General features: G+C 43.9%; 1 protein-coding gene across 2 annotated transcripts in view; it reads right to left on the bottom strand.

Annotated features, from left to right (window-relative positions):
* The window catches only part of LOC137293555 (muscle-specific protein 300 kDa-like), a 210,871-nt gene that overhangs the window by 119,461 nt on the left and 71,639 nt on the right, over window positions 1-19,771 (bottom strand). For both annotated transcript variants that reach the window (XM_067824182.1, XM_067824181.1), the window contains exons 37-55: window positions 19,444-19,608; window positions 18,905-19,228; window positions 18,373-18,519; window positions 18,090-18,254; window positions 17,584-17,910; window positions 16,873-17,190; window positions 16,334-16,657; window positions 15,911-16,228; window positions 14,463-14,789; window positions 13,792-13,944; window positions 13,285-13,449; window positions 12,541-12,864; window positions 12,120-12,182; window positions 10,208-10,360; window positions 9,893-10,057; window positions 9,453-9,779; window positions 6,962-7,114; window positions 6,692-6,856; window positions 2,318-2,482 (exon numbers count right to left, since the gene is read on the bottom strand). In XM_067824182.1, the coding sequence (XP_067680283.1) occupies window positions 2,318-2,482; window positions 6,692-6,856; window positions 6,962-7,114; window positions 9,453-9,779; window positions 9,893-10,057; window positions 10,208-10,360; window positions 12,120-12,182; window positions 12,541-12,864; window positions 13,285-13,449; window positions 13,792-13,944; window positions 14,463-14,789; window positions 15,911-16,228; window positions 16,334-16,657; window positions 16,873-17,190; window positions 17,584-17,910; window positions 18,090-18,254; window positions 18,373-18,519; window positions 18,905-19,228; window positions 19,444-19,608 (4,248 nt within the window). The remainder of the gene's footprint in view (window positions 1-2,317; window positions 2,483-6,691; window positions 6,857-6,961; window positions 7,115-9,452; window positions 9,780-9,892; window positions 10,058-10,207; window positions 10,361-12,119; window positions 12,183-12,540; window positions 12,865-13,284; window positions 13,450-13,791; window positions 13,945-14,462; window positions 14,790-15,910; window positions 16,229-16,333; window positions 16,658-16,872; window positions 17,191-17,583; window positions 17,911-18,089; window positions 18,255-18,372; window positions 18,520-18,904; window positions 19,229-19,443; window positions 19,609-19,771) is intronic.

Here is a 19,771-nt window from a genome sequence, read left to right on the forward strand (position 1 = left end):
AGTCAATTGATTACTCATGTAAACAGTCATATGGCTGAGGTAGAATCAACTATGAACATGCTTCATCTGTAATGAACAATCTCGACAACATGCAGTGATGCTGCATTAATCTTCGACTTCAATTTGGTGGACACTGGTCGCTGCAAGCCAAAGCTGTGTAAAACTTGCAGCTCTAAGTCCCAGACAAATAAAATTTAGTCTGCTGACAGAAGACCTCTATGACCCATGAAGATAGTTGAACAACGCTGTACACTGCTATGTAGACTGTAAATGAAGCTTTTCCCACATTGAAAGGATGGTTTACATCTGTAGATGACCTCCTGATATGTGAACTGTGACCTAGTTCTGTGCAGGGCGCTGTCACAGTGGACCAATCAGATAAAAAAAGTGTAAATAAAAGTGACGTCACCGGTGTTGCAGTCAAATGATCATTGTGGAATCTTGTGCAGTCACTGATTTTTTTGCCACCATCTGGCCTTGTACATAATCTCATTGTACGGCCTGTCCCACAGTTACTCAAGAGAACACGTGTACATGGCTGAATGTAAGCACATGAAAAAAAACTTCACCGCATAGTATTGATGTATTAAGACTGTCTCCCTGGCAGTTGCGTCTGTTCTTCCACTTTTAATTCTTCATAGAAAATAATGTGTTTTGTCATCATATACAGATGATATGATGAGGTTTCCAGGATTCCTTAACATTGTTACTAGGTGAATGTAGAAACCAGTCACTGAAGCGCTGTAAAATCCTCTTGAAGACTGACTTTGTGTTGTAATGCAGAAAAAGGTGACTGTAGAGTTGGTATCTTCACCACAACAACTACACATCAAAGACTGTTATTCTGGTGCAGGCTAACTTCATGTAATCTGTCAGCCATGTACGAATGTGGCATTCTTAACAGCCTATGTGATGAGGATCCAACTTCAATGCTTTCTCAGACATTATCCAACATAGTTCGTTTCAGATGGGCGCCTCTTCTGTCAGTGTGGGTCGAACTTGACATGATCTATAACGGAAGCGTTCCAATAACGCTAAGGCGTTGTCTACAACTTCCTGAGGTTGTAATGTCCTGGAATCACCCTCGATGACAGCACTTGCTTTTGTGGAACATGCATACGTAAAACTTTCAGCATTCATGGTACCAGTGTTCCTGGAATCCTCCTGACTTCTAACAGTTGAGACGATGAATGAACAGGAACATTCATGCAGATTGTCTTCTCTGAGAAATGATGCTGCATGCATGTGTGACACCTGAATGAAGCCTGATGACAGTCAAGCATTTTCCTCTTCACCCACACATAAAAGAGAAAAGTTACAAAAACATAAAAACCAGACACAAACAACTTTAATAATGATAATGTGTCAGTAAGTAGCAACGAAAACAAAAAACGTTGGACTCACAAGACCCTTCAAGTAAAAGTGAATTTTTTGGACAGTCCGCTGTTGCGTGGGTGGGGAGATCACGCCACTTCCGTTCCTGTACATTCGTGGATACATGAGGTACTTATTCTACAGAATGGCGAATCAACGATCTCTTTTAAGCAAAACTTGAGGTAATATGCATAAGACCTATGGAAAGGTAAGTTAAAAATAACTAGTACATACAGTGTCACACAGAGTCAAACACTTTATATACAACACAATTTATTTGTCAATATAAAGCTGTCAGTATGATACAGCGAGTGCCACAGTTAATGGATAAAACTGATGCAATCAATAAAATAAGCACATAAAGATCAAACAAAAAAATATTGCAATGAACTTCAAATTCAGATTAATCAAACCATACAGGAACTACAACTGACGTAATTTCACGTTTGGTTTGATACTCTAAATGCTAGCCCACTACATTGTCACACGATACTTTCTGCTAAAAGACACATCTATATTTGCACCCTGACAAACATAATACCCAACTTAGAAAACTTCATAAAGATTTTATAAGATATGTTCAATGAGGAAAATGTATTTCCAAAAGAAACAATGTTTTCGTTAAAACATTTTCAAAAAAAGGTCTCCTCTATTCCTACTTTTTGACTTAGAATGACCAATGTTAACTGCTGAAATACCAAGTTCATCATACCTACATATATATTTAATGTTTCAGCAAAGTATACTCACATATTATTACATATTATGGGAACAACAAAACATATTTAAAACTTCAAAAAATTTTTTTTTAGATCAGCATGATACTAAACTTGGAAGAAGTCATAATTAGTTGATATGTCAGATGATAAAATGATAGGTTTGTAACTGCTACTTCTTAATCCAATTATCTCTCAGTGAATAAAAGATTGTCTTGTGCCCCTACCTTGGCAAGTGCGGTGATGAATGCCTCCCAGTCGTCCTTCAAGGCCTCGGTCTCCCTGCGGATGATGTCCTTTCCCTGTGGGGCTGTGTTGGGCAGCACCTTCTCAGCAAGCTGAGTCACATTCTTCACACGGGGCTCTCCCTCCATCTTGGTGGCAAGTATGTCCTAGCAGACAAAGAGACAAGTTGAAGCTCACACAGAGAATACAGCCTACCGCCCCATGGATACAGTAGAAAATACACTCTTTATTCATGCACTTTGACCAGTTTAAGCTTGTGAAGGAATTCATTAGTGAAGCTGGTGGCATTTAAGATTTGATATTGTAAACATGCAGTTTAATAAATTATCCCTCCACACAAACTTCAAATACCATCTACACAGATCTAAAGTCAAACAAGCATGGGGCAACCCAGCCAAAGCAGCCACACACAAAGCAAACATGACTTGCAGTTACATCAGGGCTCTATGTCTGCTAGACAGTACCTGTTAGTAACTTCTAGCCAACACAGAAACTTGTGAATGACTGCATCAAGCATGAGGCACACTGCTAGAGTACAGCAAAACACACTGTTCATGTTGAAACTAATCACTTGCAACTACTGTCAGTATCTTAGTAGCTTGTCATGCATGTTAAGAATGGATATATACTGGACAAAAATAGTTAGGGATATATGTAAAGTTTGTAATCCTGAAAAATAATCTATTTGTACCTTGATGCACTAATAAAATATCAATCCTAAAAATGCCAATACCCCTGACTTATTTTGTCCAGTATATATAAACAGATAGTTAATAATTTTCATGCATCAGACAGCTTCTACATGCCCCTGGGAAGTGTTACATGCAAGAGAGCTTGCTCTTAGAGCTATCTTTGAGCCTACAGCGTTCTGAGGTATGAAGGTGAACAGGGACTTGATGAGACATAATTATACTATCACAGTAAGGTGTCAAGTGAACGAGTTTGGTTTTACATCCCTTTTAGCAATATCCCAGCAATATCACTGCCAAAAGTGGTCTTCAAAAAACCTGCTCTGAAACATTTACACCAGCAGTACAAGCTAGCAGTTGCCTACCACGATATAAACTACTCTGCAGACTCTAGGAGGAACAGGACAAGCATTGAGTCTGCTCCTCGGTAGAATCCACAGCAGGAACATGACAAGCACGGAGTCTGCTGCTCTGTAGAATCCAAAGCAGGAACAAGACAAGCACAGAGTTAGCTGCCCTGAAGAATCGAAAGCAAGAAAAGCGCAAACGTGGCGTCACACTGCTCTGGAAAATCCACAGCAGGAACAATACAAGCATGGAGTCTGCTGATCTGGAGAGTCAAAAGCAGGAACAAGACAAGTGCGGAGTCCGGTGCCCTGAGAAATCCAAGCAGGAACAATACAAGCATGGAGTCCAGTACATTGGAAAGTCCCCTGAAGGAACAGGACAAGAATGGAGTCTGGTGCTTTGTAGAATCCACAGCAGGAACAGTACAAGAATGGAGTCTGGTGCTATGATGAATCCTAGCAGGAACAGGACAAGCATGGAGTCTAGTGCTCTGATGAATCCAAGCAGGAACAATATAAGCATGGAGCCTGGTGATCTGAAGAGTCCACAGCAGAAACAGGACAAGCGCGGAGTCCGGTGCCCTGAGGAATCCAAGCAGGAACAGGACAAGCATGGAGTCTGGTGCTTTGTAGAATCCACAGTGGGAACAATATAAGCATGGAATCCGGTACATTGGAAAGTCCCCAGAAGGAACAGGACAAGAATGGAGTCTGGTGCTCTGATGAATCCTTGAAGAAACAGGACAAGCATGGAGTCTAGTGCTCTGATGAATCCACAGCAGGAACAATATAAGCATGGAGCCTGGTGATCCACAGCAGAAACAGGACAAGCGCAGAGTCCGGTGCCCTGAGGAATCCAAGCACGAATAGGACAAGCATGGAGTCTGGTGCTCTGTAGAATCCACAGTAGGAACAATACAAGCATGGAGTCCGGTATATTGGAAAGTCCCCTGAAGGAACAGGACAAGCATGGAGTCTACTGCTTTGTAGAATCCACAGCAGGAACAGTACAAGCATCTCAACTCAGCTGGGGATTGAAACACCAACATTCCCATCATTGGGCAGCAGCTCTAGCCACTAAACCACCACAGGCCATAACCCTGCCTGGAAACTCCCACAAGGAAATGACATGTATGTCATTACCCAAGTCATTTACTGTGTGATATCAATGTGTTTAAAGTTCTTGTATTTCTGACACTGTGTTCAAGAAGTTTAAACCGAAGTATTATTCAATCCATGTACATTCATTATATCTAAGTTAGTTTCTGGCCTCTAGAACTATGACTACAAGGTTGTGTAGCTCACCAGGGTATGTAACTGCTACACTGTGTTATTGACATCTTGCGGCAAATGCATGAGCCAGAGAATGAATAGGATATAATGCCAGCAAACATAGGATGTATCACAGCTTTTTGTCTGAATTTCAGGACAAACATGACTGCAGGTGGAAATGATAAGTGTTTCAAATATACCACAGTGTCTATTCTAGAACTGAAAATCTAGGGGGGATTTGGAAAATGTAGGGGGGAATACCTGTATTATCGTCTTTCAAAATAGTGTGGATGTAAGAAAGTTTTTGCAACCACCACCAGAGAAACTATTGCTCATTTTATTTTGGGTACAATAGTCACATATCACAGCACCAAGCTCATTTTGTGAAAGCCATGGCTATTCTTGCAACCATTTTTTTCTGAAAAACACTTGGTTTGGGGTTTTTTTAGAGTCGGAGGGACCGGGGTCAGTCTCCTGGTTTTGCTCGCCTTTCGATTCACACGTCTCCTTAACAGATGTATCGGTCTGGTTATTGGTTCTTTTCATTCTTTTGCATGGCACTATTCACGCCAACTTACCACACCAAGAATTTCGTATTCATTTGTCGCCTGCAACTTCAAGTGATAATATTGTCTGATTTCGAAAATGAAGCTAAAACGAACTGATGTTCTAAAAAAGATTGATGAAACAGTGTTTTGCAAGTGCTGCACACAAGCACTATGTTTAGAGTTCATAGTCTAATGCTGTCAATTAATTAATTAATCAAAACATAACTTCATCGAAAAATGTTATCTCTTTTCATACTGATATGAACGGAATTTCATTTCCCCAGTGCTGATAGTGGTTTTAACCAAGGGAGGTTCCTCTGTTATGTTTACATGTTGTCACTCGAACTTGACTCTGTGGCCGACCCTGATTTAAAAAGTCATTCCTTGTCAATATAAAGCTTTTTTCATATGTTTTTTGAAAGGTAGTTAGGGAGCAAATTACTATGCACGACAGTTCACGCTCTGTTGTTTTTATGAGGTGCAATTTGATCATTGTTAGCACAAATCGCACAATCGCGCGTCCTAGAATAGACACTGATACCATACCTAATTCAAAGCATTTTATTGATTGGCCTAACAAATTTGTATGGCATACAAATACATCTAAAAATGCAAAACATACTGATGTCAAGTTGTAAATGCATGTGTCCAGTGTGATACTGTCCATGATTCAGCATGGATCAATAAACTTTCAGAAATAGTCTAGGCATTACACCAAAGAACACCAAAACAGGCAGTTTTTACAGGGTCCACTGAATGTAAAGTGACAAGGCGGTCTGTAGAGAAATATAGTTGTGTGGCAACTTTTCCTTCTAGGTTACGAGGACTACCTCCTCAGTTAGCAGAAATAATCAAAGCATCTCAACTATGTTATCATTCCTGGATTTCATTAGATGACAGGTCGCAATGACATTAATCTTGGGGTACAATGAGATGACGGGTGGCGATAAGATGTTGCCTAGCCAAGAAACTAGAGAGAGAAACCACACAGTTAACCACTTACACATCGTCTCTGTCGGGAGAGAGAGGAATCATGGGATAGATTAGTCAAACTGCCAACAAGTCACACACAAACATCAACACCCAGTAAAAGACTAACAGCCAGATGGAAGTAGTCATTCAGCACAAGTTATTGTTTAATTCAGCAGCTCAAAAGTAGTAATGAGGACAGAGTCTGAGACAAGTAGTCTTACAGGCATCTCCCAGTATAGCCCTAAGTGTCCAGATGAAGGCTACCAACAAAACAGACAAACACAAAACTTTCAACACTCTCAGCAGCATGAGAAACAAACCATGTTTGTTCCTAAAGTAACAACTATTGAAGAATTTTCTGTTGACAATAAATAGTTTCTTCAAACAAGATAAAAAATATTTTATACCTATGTATTGCATATTTCAACATCTACCAACACTGTCTACATCTTGTAAGATCCAAGACATCTGTCAAAATCTATGACATCTTTCAATGGTATATCCCCACTGGTATCTGTGGGACCTACCTGTATCTTGTCCAGTCTGCTCTGAATTGCATGACGATCCCCAGACACATCGGAGCACACCGACAGCTTCTCACGGATACTATTTAGCCATTCGACACAGGCATTGTATGCATCGTTATACAGCTGATGATCGGTCACAAAGCAGTCATACTGCTGCACACGCTCCTGCAACCAAGGCAACAGTTTCATCGCAGCTCAAACAAAGAAGGCCAACATGAGATCTTAAGGTAGAACATTTGGCAAGTCTTGGATCATTTACTCTCTGTTTACCTTGGCAGCAGTGCAGAGTTTCTTGTAGCGAGTGCTGGTCTGGGAGATGAATGATGCCAGTTGAGGGTCACTGCTGCTCTGTGCCAGAGACTGCGCCTTGTCAGTAATGCTATCCATCACACGTTGGTAGGACAACACATCCTGATGAAGGGCCTGAAACACAAGGAAAATGACAGCGTTATACAATGGGTAACAAGGCAAAAATATCTGTAACATTAAGGGGAAGTAACTTGTTTACAGTGACAACAGACGACACATACACACCAAAATAGAAGGAATATATTCCATTATTTGGACCAAACATGTTGCTCTAAAAATGTACTTATCTGAATACTATTGACATTTTATGCTTTTTATAAAGCATATTTTATACCTGACTTATACTTATTTGCTTGTCTACCTCTTTATCCAAAGTTGTGGAACACTAGAAATCCCTTGAAGTTCCCTTCTTCAAAAGAGCATGTAAAATCATACTCACCCTGCATCAGGATTATTTGGTCATCGCTGTCTGATTGTCCATCTCTAGACGAATCACACGGCCTTGAACCCTCTCCTGAAAGTGTTCGATCACTAGCCATACCGCTCTCAATTCTAGCACATTGATGTGCTGGCATGTTTCGCTGTGGAGAATGTGGAGAATGATCTTGTAACGCTGGGATTGAGACCACATCCGAGCCAAAGCGTACTGAATGGGTTGCATCCTCAAACGCACTCTCCAAACAATGTCCACTGTCGCTGCCATGTTGCCTAACAGCTGGAGCCAAGTCCCAGCTGAGGCTCTGGGGGACTGTGAAAATTGAAGAACAATTCTCTGAAACTTGGAGATGCCGTCTGGAGACAGAGAGACAATGCCTCACATTGTCTCAAAGCTCACACCCAGGAAGATCAGATCCTGTGTGGAAACAAGTTCTGACTTCTTGAGATTGATTATCCAGTCCATCTTGGTGAGAATACACATCACCACGAATGTCGCATCTCAACTAAGGACCTGTCCCCACAAGTACTCGACGGAGCCAGTTATCCAGGTATGGGTGGCAGCACCTGCAACCTGGCCACTTGCGCTGAGATTAACAAGAGTTTGGTGTACACCCTTGGGCCATAGCAATGCCAAAGAGAAGCACCTGAAACTGATAGTATCTCCTGTCAAAGGAAAACTGGAGGTACTTCCTGAAATTGGGATGCAATGGAATGTGCAGGTACACATCTTTGAGGTAGATAGATGTGATCCAGTCACCTCTTCCTACCGATGAGATGACAGAACGCACTGTCTCCATCTTGAATGATGGTACCTGCAACATGCTGTTCAGACCTTTGAGAACTGTGAAGGTCCCGGGGTAGAATAGGCTTTCAGCAACCCATGCTTGCCATAAAAGGCGACTATGCTTGTCGTAAGAGGTGACTAACTGGATCGGGTGTTCAGGCTCGCTGACTTGGTTGACACATGTCATCAGTCCCCAAATGTGCAGATCGATGCTCATGTTGTTGATCACTGGATTGTCTGGTCCAGACTCGATTATTTACAGACCGCCGTCATATAGCTGGTATATTGCTGAGTGCAGCGTAAAACTAAACTCACTCACTCACTCAGACCTTTGAGATTTAGAATAGGCCTGAACCCTCCATCCTTTTTAGTGACCAGGAAATAAGTGGAATAAAATCCGGAACCACCTCAATGGCCGCCCTGACCAGTAATGAGTTTCTCCGGAATAGCCTGCGCTGGAGTCCATAGGATCCTGGAAAAGGAAAGTGAGTCTCGCTTCCACTGGGGTAAGTGGCCATCCCTGAGTGTGGATAGGACCCAGGGATTGGAAGTGATGTTTTCCCATTCCGCAAGGAGGAGGGAAAGTCAACCACCCATAAGGATATGTGGCAGTAAGCAGTGAATCCCCGACTTCGGCAGTACACCGACTGCTTGATTCGGGGTCAAAAAGGGCTCCGGAGTAAATACTGCTGGGAAGCTGGGGCCAACTTCACTTGCCTCTGAAAAGGGCCCTTGCCTTTGCCCTTGCCTCTGCCTGTACCCTTGACTTTGCATGTCTGCAATGGTTGGGACCATTTGGCAGACTCCTTGGCCGGAGACGAGGGTTTGCTGACGCAAGGACCAAGGGTCATGCGCGAGACGTGTGAGGCTGCTCTAATAAGGGCTTAGAGTCCTCAAATGTAGAGACTAACTCGGACTCTCGGACTACTGTCGCTACCCCTCAAAAAAGGGTACACCCCATTCTATCAGGCAGCACCAGTAGTGCTTGTTGAGGAGCGGGTGAGTGCCTGCCACTGACAGCCAAAGACAATGGAGGCCCATAACCACAATAATTATCTGGCAAACCAAGTCCCATGCCAGATTTTGAAGAACGGAACTTCAAGGTAATTTAAGAATCCACTGAAACTTCGGATAGAAGAGGGAGACAAGCCAAAAAGCATAAGGATATATAAGGAAAAATAACCATCTACATCAAGAAAAATCACGAAAGCCCAAGGAACCCCAACACACCTTGTAGTTGAGCAGCTGTGATTTTTTCTCCTCCAGCGTGGCCCGGAAGACGACAGGCCCCTCCAGCTGTAGCTCCATTTCACGCAGCCAGTTGCCCACTTGGCTGTAGCTGTCATCAAACGATGTCCACTGCACCAAGGCTACCTCCAGTTTGCGCTGAACGGCAGAGAGGTCATCAAACAGAGACTCCCAGTCCATCTTGAGTCGCCTTAAGTCCTGTCGGATGCTCTCTCTGCCGTCCGGTGCAGTCGTGGGGTACAGCCTCTCACCACATTCAATCACTGCACTCAGTTTGCCAAAACCAGCATCCCGTTCTCGTAGCAGGTCCTACAATAAAACACAACTTTACAACATATTCAGCATTCATCATGTTTTTTCAATACTTGGAGGTACAAAAACATCATTCCTTCCACTTTCCACACAAAGATTCCATGCCTCACCTGAGCTCTCTCAAGCCTTGTCTCCAGCTCAGCTCGGGACCCGCCAGAGTCGGAACACTCGGCAAACTTGGCCTTTGCTTTGGCAAGCCACTGGGCACAGTCTGTGTATTTGTCCCGGAACTGTTTGTGGTCCTCCACATTCTGGCCGGACTTTTTGATCAGGTCCTGTAAACAAGCAGGCATTACAGGCAGAATCCGTTTGGGCTTGTAATAGACTCCTGTTATTTATGCCCTGATTCATGTAAACTGAAATATGTTATTACTGTAAACTGAAATATGCATAAGGTGTAGCTATATATCAGAAGGCTTTATTACCTTTGTGTTTGTGAGCAGAGTCTGGTATCGGTTTGACAGTTGTGACATGAAGTTCCCGACGCGTGTCTCCCCAGTCAGCTGCTGCAGAGTCTGTGCGTCATCTGAGAACTTGTCGATGTCCCGCTGCTTGCCTCTGATCTCCTGCATTAACTCCTGGTAATACCATCAAAAATGAAAGTATTATAAACTGACAAAAAATACAAAGCCAATAAATTTACATGTGATGGTGTCAACACACCTTTAGGAATATGTAGGTCACACCATAGAGCTTTTATGGACAACACAAATGAAGGAAGAAAACACTCAAATTTTAAAAGAGCAGAGCTTTATCTACTGGTAGATAAATGAACCCGATGAGACAGGAATATGGAACATGCAAATTCATTGTATGAGCTGCAGCAGACAAACAGGAAATCATCAATGTATTCCTGTGGCCAAAATATCAGCTGTGTAAAGATGATGAGAACAGCTGTGAGATTGAGAGCAGAAGATTGATGATGTTTCGGATGATTTAAAATGAAATGTTCATTGTCCTCATGAACTGTCAATAAGCACATGTGAACGATAGCAGGATTTAGTGACCATGAACTGTATACTAACAGGGCTGAATCTTCATACATGACACTGATGCTATGATGATTAGTTGATGGTGAGTAGTAAATCCGTTTTGAAGTGGACTTCATATATTACTTGTTATACAACTGCTCTACACTGTTCCATGCTACCCTGACATATGACTACTTCTCTCCTGGTCCCACAGGTGAGGACTACCAGCTTCTACACTACAGCTAGCATGTGACAGATGATAAACAGAGCAGCCGGAGCAGACGTTGGCATGACATAAAGCAGGGTCTGTTCCGGAGGACAGAAGAAGTAAGTGAAACAAGTTATGAGCCATATATGAATAAGTCAAGCCTCTCCATCCATGCTTTCCATGAACAGAACATCTGCATTAAAAACAGTTTGTAATCATGCACAAATGTAGAATAACTTGATGAAGCATCCAGCATTGCTAGTCTGGTGCTGCCAGCCATGCATATTGAAACCCACAACCTTGACTCCTTTAATTGTCAGGATCAAATGATGGGGACTAAAGAATGAGGAGTACAGGCAGTACAGTAAGGACCAATAGACTGGGAATGAGGATGAGTATGGGGAGCAGGAGATGGATCCTAGGATGGGTGCAGGGACAGGAGATGGATCCTAGGATGGGTGCAGGGACAGGGGATGAGACCAATGGGGAGTGAGTTTAGTTTTATGCTACTTTTAGTAATATTCCAGCAAAATCTGACATGGGGACACCCAAAATAGACTTCACACATCGGACCCATGTGGGGATTTCGAACCCTGGTCTTCAGTGTAACAAGTAAATGTTTTAGCCACTGAGCAACCCCACTGCACAAATGACAAGAGGGAGGCACTAAGAGACTGGTATGGGTTGTATAACAAGGGTATAGGTACATGAGAGTGGGCAAGGCAGACAGTGTTGGGATGGATGAGGACTCAGTCTTGGGTTTGGGACTGAGATAGGTGGACTAGTAGTCAGATTAAATGTGAAAACAGTGACATGGGAACAAGAGTCAAAGGGACTTAGGGACATAGAAGTCTTTGGTGAGTGAGTCATACTTTAATTATATTATATCAAGGGATATCATTCCAAAGCTGTGGTTCTGGTCTTCCACCGAACTTTCCCAAAGAAAAGATTGCTTTTGACCACTCCACTAAGAATATTATTTTTCAAACAATAATTTATATTTGAGTACTTAAGCACAGCTTTCGAGTGATAGCCCTTGAGCATGCCAGCTGACAATAGAGACAACAGCAACACGAAGCAGAATGAGCAAATGGAGTGTTTGTGACATTTCCCATCCCACATGCCAAGCTGGACTATGTCAAAGGGAGCCTGGCTTACGATGTCCCGCCGGTCGGCCGCTGCAACTACATCAACCTCACGGGAGATTGTCTCCATCATGTCCTGGAGGTGGCAACAACAACAGTCAGCAACATCAACACCTACACCAACCCCTACAGCCACTGTACTGCATCAACATACAGACGGCTAGTACAGACATCTCCACGGTTTACAGAGTTGGTGGACATTCCAAATGAAAATACAACAGTAAGGCAAACCATAAAGTGTTTCAAGAATCTCTCAATCAGTCAAGTTCTTGACTTTGGCAGTGAAATTTAAGCTGAAACAAATAAGCTAATAGTCACAGCCAAATGTCAAACAATAATTAGCGTACATAAAAGAAGAATCAAAATCAGATTAATGGAAAGCAGATACATCTGCCCCTCGATGACTTGACTTCCTGTGACATAACCCAGCATACCTGGCAGACAGAGTGCTGTTCCTGTTTCTCTTCTATAGTGGATCTCAGCGGCACTTCTTTGACCTGCTTCTCCATGTCCTTGACCCAGGATGTGACCTTGTCATATTTTTCCTCATAGATAACCCAGTAGTGGAGGGCTCTCTCCAGGTTCTCTTTGAGGGAGGACAGCTTGGAAGTATAGTCCCCCCAGTCCAATCTCAGGACATCTAGTTCCTGCTGGATTGTCTGACGACCCTTCATGGCAGTTGTGTCCATCGTCAACTCGGCATTCCGTTCACAGTCCTTCACCTTTGTCACACCATCCGGTACTGTTGTCACCAGCTCCTGCAAGACAAATGAGGAAAATGCTTCTGATTACTTCAGTTTACGCCAAGAGAACAAAGATGACCCTGACCAGATTTTAATCCTCACTACTGCAAATGATCCAATTTGTTTCCGGATTAACACTTTTCTGTCACATGTGATTCAAATCTGATTACATATTTATAAACCTGTCTAGAGTTTTTTCCACAGAGAAGTCAGTTAGAACAATGTACCCACAGAGAAGTCAGTTAGAACAATGTACAGGGCCTGTGTTCTTATAGACATAGTTACACTTGCACCTCATTACCATATTTTGAGGCCAGTCTCATCTGTATTTAGGAAAGAAAGGAAAAGGACACAACCATGTTTTCTATGTTACAAGTAAATACTTGGATGTTTCAGGACGACCACCAGCTGGAGAAGTATAGGGAGTGTACTGACATGTAGCCGGTCCAGCTTGGTTTGTATGGTGAGGCGGTCACCAGACGTGTCGGCACACATGCTCTGCTTGTCCTTAGCCTGAGTCAGCCAATCTAGGGCAGACTGCAGGGAGTCATGGTAGTTCTGGTGGTGCACGACGTTCTGTTCAGACTTGCCAATCAGAGTCTGGAATAAACAGGAGAAACATGAACATAGACAGACAAAGGATAAACATTAACAAGGGCAGACTGACATCATCAGGCACACTTAAAACTGTCCCAAAGCACACACAAAATACTAAATTACTGGCTGATAGACTTGAACAATTGTTTCTTAACCTTCAACTTCCTGCCAGCTAAGCGCTGACAAGTAATGACATACATTTTATGGCAACCATGCAGACAATTTGTTGAACCCACAATGAACCTTACATTGAAAATGTCTGCCTCCTCAGTGTTTTAATTTAAACAGACTAAGAACTGGATAAGAACTTCATTATTTAAATCAATCAGGTAATAAGTAACTGACTTTTGCATCTGCAGCCAGTTTCTCATATCTGGAGGTGATGGTGGTGATGAAGGTGGCGACATCTGAGTTAGACGTGCTGTGGAGGACACCCTGAGCCTTCTCCACAACTGAGTCCACAAGACGCTGGTGGGAAGTGATGTCTTGCAGCAATGACTGAAAAACACAGCACATTACCATCTGAGACTTGAACACACAGTATGTTACAATCTAGGCCTTGTACTCACAAGACATTACAGTATAGGCCTTGAACACTCAACATGTTACAACCTGGGCCTTGAACACACAGCACGTTACAATCTAGGCCTTGTACTCACAACATCTTAGCCTTGAACACAGCACATTGCAATCTAGGTCCTGTACACAATATGTTACAATCTAGGCCTAGAACACACAACACATTACAATCTAGGCCCTTTACACAGCACATTACAATCTAGGCCTAAAACACTTAACACTTTACATTTTTGGCCTTGAAAACACAATACATTACAATTTGGGCCTAGACTAAACAACATATTACAATATAGGCCTTGAACACAGCACAAGTCACAATCTGGGCTTTGCACGCAAGACACTTCGCAATCTGGGATTTCTACATGGCACCCTTCACAAACTGGGCCTTGTGTACAGCATATTGCACAAGGTGGCCCTTCCACCCAGTGTCTACTCACCCTGTGGTTCTGTAGCTGCAGTCTCTTCTCCTGCAGGGTGTTCTTCACATCCATGTCTGCCCTCAGCGATGCCTCAGTCTCCATCAACCACCGCATCAGCTGTTCCTGGCCATCAGCATATGACGACCACTGCATCAGGAAGGTGTCCACCTTACGCTGAGCATCATTCAAGCCACTGAAGAGTTTCTCCCAGTCATCTTTGGCAGTCCTCAAGTCTTGCCGCACCTTGTCTCGCCCTTGAGATGCAGTGTCAGGGAACAGTTTCTCACCAGCTTCAATAGCTAGGTTCAGCTTCTGTAGGCCATGCTCCTTCTCTGAGAACAGGATCTGAAACAAACAACAAAACAAAGCAATAATTAAATGCTTCCAGGTTATTATTATATATTGTAAACCAAAAGTCACTGTGTTCTGTAATCTGATTGGATGAAAAACATTATCAAATGGTATTAGATTCCCAGAAACTGCAAGACTATTCACTGTGTATTGACCTCGCAAACAATTGTTTTGTTGAGTCATCAACAGTGGTGACGTCATTCAAATCATATTGTGACATAAAGTCAGAGTGATGTCACAAATGAGCAAAACCACACTACCATGGAAACCAGCTGAAAAGACCTGCTGATGACACTTGACTGCTGCACCCGTACTCGATGTAAACGAGTGCAGACAGTAAAACTCTTTGGTTTACTTTTGTGTTTACAATGTCGATAAACATCATGTGTTGGCCAATTTCCGGGTGTTATTGAGTATTTGATGATGTGTATCTCCTAATTACCCTCTCTCTAACTGCTCATACACCCTTCTGGCACCCCCAACCCATCCACCACCCATCTTCTACTCCACCTTACTCACCACCAAACTCACCTCCACATCTGCCCACCACTCACCACCCCATCCACCCACCACCAGACTCACCTCCACATCTGCCCACCACTCACCACCCATCGACCCACTATCAGTCTCACCACCCCCTCTGCCGACCAGACTCACCACCCCATCAGCTCATTGACTCACCATCCCAACCACCCAACAAACTTTCCACTCCATCTGCCCTCTAGACTCATCACAGCATCCACTCACCTAGACTCACCACCCGTTCACTCACTAGACTCACCACCCCTTCTGCCCACCAGACCCGCCACACTATCTACCTGCCATACTCACCACCTATCTGCCCACCAGACCCGCCACACTATCTACCTGCCATACTCACCACCTATCTGCCCACCAGACTCACCACCATCCCATCTGCCCACCAGACTCACCACCATCCCATCTGCCCACCACACTCAGCATCCCATCCAGCAAGCACACTTACCACAACATTCACACACCACCCCCACCCCCACCCCCACTCACAACTCTCCTACCACCAGACTAACCATCCCATCTGCCCACCAGTCTTACCACCCCATCCTCCCACCAGACACAACTCCAGGCCCATTCACCTGTATCACAGCTCTCTTCTCTTCCATTGTCTCCTGGTCACCTACAGGCTGTTGACATCCAGACAGTCTCTGGTTGGCCATGTTGAGCCACTGCCGGAGCTCTGTGAGGCGACTGTCATAGGTTTGGTGTTCATGAACATACTTCTCCCATTTGTTGATGAGGTCTTTGATGAGTGACAGCAGCCCATGATAGCGATTTGTCAACTGGGATACCTGGGTGCTAAGTCTCACATCTGAGCTTGTGTGCATTAGGTTCTGAGCCTCATCAGTGAATCGGTCAATTTCTGATTGATGAGACTGGATCTCTTCACGTTGTTTCTGACAGAGACAAAACAGTGGTTTGTTTTCAACACAGAACGTATAAATCATACTTAAATTATAGTCGCAATAAAGATAAGCAAGTTCAACTGCTTTATCACTTACCTTAAACTTGTCCACCTGCATCAGTTTTTCTTTGAGTGTGGACTTGAGCTCATGGTTCTTGACGGCCTGTTCCATCTGCTTCAGCCAGTCAGCGCATGACTGGAACTTGGTCTCGAAGTCTCCCCACTGCACCATGGCCTGGTCAAGAGAGGAGCCCACCTGCCTCATCAGACTCACATAGTCCTCCCACTCACGTTGCAGGTGCTCGATCTCCCGTCGCAACACATCACAGCCTTGTGGAGAGGTGTGTTTAGCTGTCAGCTCACAGAGCTCTCTGGTCTTGCTCAACTTCCTCTCTCCATCTGGCACACTGGCTTCAAACTCCTGACAATAGTAAAGTGAGTTAGTGAGTGAATGACCTACTGATCAGCAAGACAGCTGTTCCTTGAAATTCATTGACAATTTCATCCAGAAAAAAACACACTCAAAAACCAATACAAAGTCAAGCAAGTATGTCTATCTCAAATGGGAAAGATTAAAACACCTCATCCTTACATAAAACACTAAATTAACTACGACCAGTATATAGCAAGTCCCACCTTCAGTCTGTCCCGTTTGCTCTGCAAGGACAGTCTGTCTCCAGAGCGGTCAGCACAGGAGTCCAGCTTCTCTCGGGAAAGGTTGAGCCAGTCCTGAAGATCGTGGTAGGCATCCTGGTACTGCTGATGGTACTTGACTCCCTCCTCCAGGTTTCCAAGCACCCCCCGGGACTTGTCACACAGCCCAGCATACTTCCTCTGTAGCTCACCCACAAACTTATTGACCTTGGCAGAGGGCGATGACTGAGTGAGACTGTGAGCTTTCTCTGTCAGGTTGGACATGATGTGCTGACGGGACAGGATGTCCTGGTGAAGGACCTGCACAAGGGAAAAAGACCTCTGTACTAAAATCCTTCATCACTTTCAACAACATCTCATGGTGGTTAAAGTACCTATTATCTATCCTCAGTATCTGAAGTTATTAACATCGGAAGTAACAGTCACCACAGTTTTGAACAGATATCTAGTCATATCTGGTCATAACATCCCACACTACACCAGTTAGGGGCCTGTGGTTCTGTAGCTGGGTCACCAGATCCACCCTCCAACCACAGTGCTCAACAATGACCCTAAAGGAGTTCTTACCTTGTGCTTCAGCAGTTTGGCCCCAACACCAGTGCTCTACAATGACCCCAAAGGAGTTGTTACCTTGTGCTTCAGCAGTTTGGCCCCAACACTAGTGCTCTACAATGACCCTACAGAACTTCCTACCTTGTGGTTTTGTAGCTGGGCCTTCTTTTCAGGCAGAGTGGCCTTCATCTCATCATCCTCCTTCAGGTTGACCTCAGTGTCCAACAGCCACTTCTGAAACTGCTCAAAGTTGTCATCATATGCAGACCACTCCAGCAGACTGCACTCCAGCTTCCTCTGGGTGGACGCCACCTCATCACACAGCGAGTCCCAATTTTCACGTAGGTTCCTGATGTCCTGACGGATTACCTCTCTGCCTTCAGAAGCAGTGGTGGGATACAGTTTCTCCCCTGCATCTACAGTCTGCATGATACGGTGACGACCACTGTCCTTCTCAGCAGCCAGTTGCTGTACAAATGAAACACAAACGTGAAGAAGGAGAGGAAGAGTAAACAGCCGCATCACTTTAGATAATATACTATACATTACAGGATTACCAATGTGTGACTTTAAAGCTATGAATTGTTTCAACATCACAGTCATGATCTGAATGTTTACTTCTGTCAACAGAGAACACTTAAACTAACCTGTAGTTTTGTCAGTCTGTCTTCCACATCATGTCTGTCACCGGCCAGATCACCGCACACCTCCAGCCTCCTCCGCAGCGTGGACATCCAGTCGTCACACTGTGCCAGGTTGTTCTCGTATGACTGCTGCTCATCAACACTGTCCTGCCCCTTATGGATTGCATCCTGGTCAAGCAGATAAGTGTCACAATCAGCTCACCTGGTCCAAACCATCCTCACAGTTGTTACAAAAGGAAATGTATGTGTGACATTTGGTTAAACTATCAGACAGATGGCTTCCTACCTTGATGTTGGCCTTCAGGGTCTCGTACTTGGAGGCCAGTTGGGTGCTGTAGCCGATTTGTCGGGCATCAGCTCCCTGGACTTGAGAGGCCATGGACTGTAGATTGACAAACTCGATCTGCTTGTCCTCAATCTCACGTTGTAAAGCCTGATAAAAACAGTTAGGCATGAGCGTTCTGATTGAAGACTCACAAGTAACAAAGAGTAACAAGGTGTGATTCTTGCCTTCAATCTCCTATTGTAGAGCCTGACAAAGACATGCACTATTTTTATTAGGACATGTTCTTTTGTCATTTTAGTTGTAATGCTATATCAGCCTAGCCTGTAAATGACAAGCTGGGATAAATATAGAACTGAAACAAAATCAACAAAATTATCAGCATGAAACAGGAACATCCCACATGATCATTAACAAAGTCACAGGACAAGATTTATATTAGAACTCTCTGAAAAAATAGGACGTATGACTCAGTTTCAGTTTGCAAAATTGACAGTATGACTGTACACTTTCTGCAGACAACATTACTGTATACCTTTAGATCATCAACATGTCTCTGCTTTTCTTCTAATGTTGACTTCAAATCTGTGTCCTTGATCTTGCTGTCGACATCCCGAAGCCAAAGTCCGAGCTCCTCACATGACCCATCATAGTTCTTGAGAGCTTCAAGTGCCTGAACCAGTCCTTGCCCTATGTCAGCCATCTTGCCCTCCAGCCCTTGCCAATCCTGGTCCAGTGTCTCCATCTCACGTTGGATGTTCCTCTGACCTAGGGCACCGGTCTGCGGCAAGGTCTTCTCCCCATGCTGGTGTGTGCTGTGCAGCTTGGACTTGCCCTCACTCAGACTGGACTGTAGGTCCTGTGGATGCCAGCATACCCAAGAATGAAGAACAGAGTACACAATGTCCTGCATGGTCTTTTCATGTAAACATTTAGTACCAAAGAGCATAGAGCGGACTTGTGGTTACTAGGACAGGAAGAGTGATTGAGTACCCAAACTCTTGATAGGGCCTTCTAATGTAAGAACATTGACAGAACTCATGGTTGTAAGATCAAGGAGAGCAAAAACATTACCTTAACTCTGTCCAGTCTGTTCTGGAGAGCTTGTCTGTCCCCACTGACCTCCGAGCAGACAGCAAGCTTGTCCTTGGTGGAGGTCATCCAGTCACGGCACTGTTGGTGATTGTCCTGATAAAGCTGATGTTGGTCAACATGCTCCTCTGACTGCCGCAGCCGAGTCTATGGGTCAACAGAACATCACAGTATATGAACCAAGAAACCGTGTACATCACATAACTAAAATCAGTGTAAAACCAGCTTACCATAATAAAAGTTGCCATGTTACTTGTACACTGATCACCACAGAAAGGATCAGCAGACATTACATGGAAGAGTTGCAATC

Source organism: Haliotis asinina, chromosome 8 (assembly GCF_037392515.1).
Source record: "Haliotis asinina isolate JCU_RB_2024 chromosome 8, JCU_Hal_asi_v2, whole genome shotgun sequence".
Taxonomy (NCBI): domain Eukaryota; kingdom Metazoa; phylum Mollusca; class Gastropoda; order Lepetellida; family Haliotidae; genus Haliotis; species Haliotis asinina.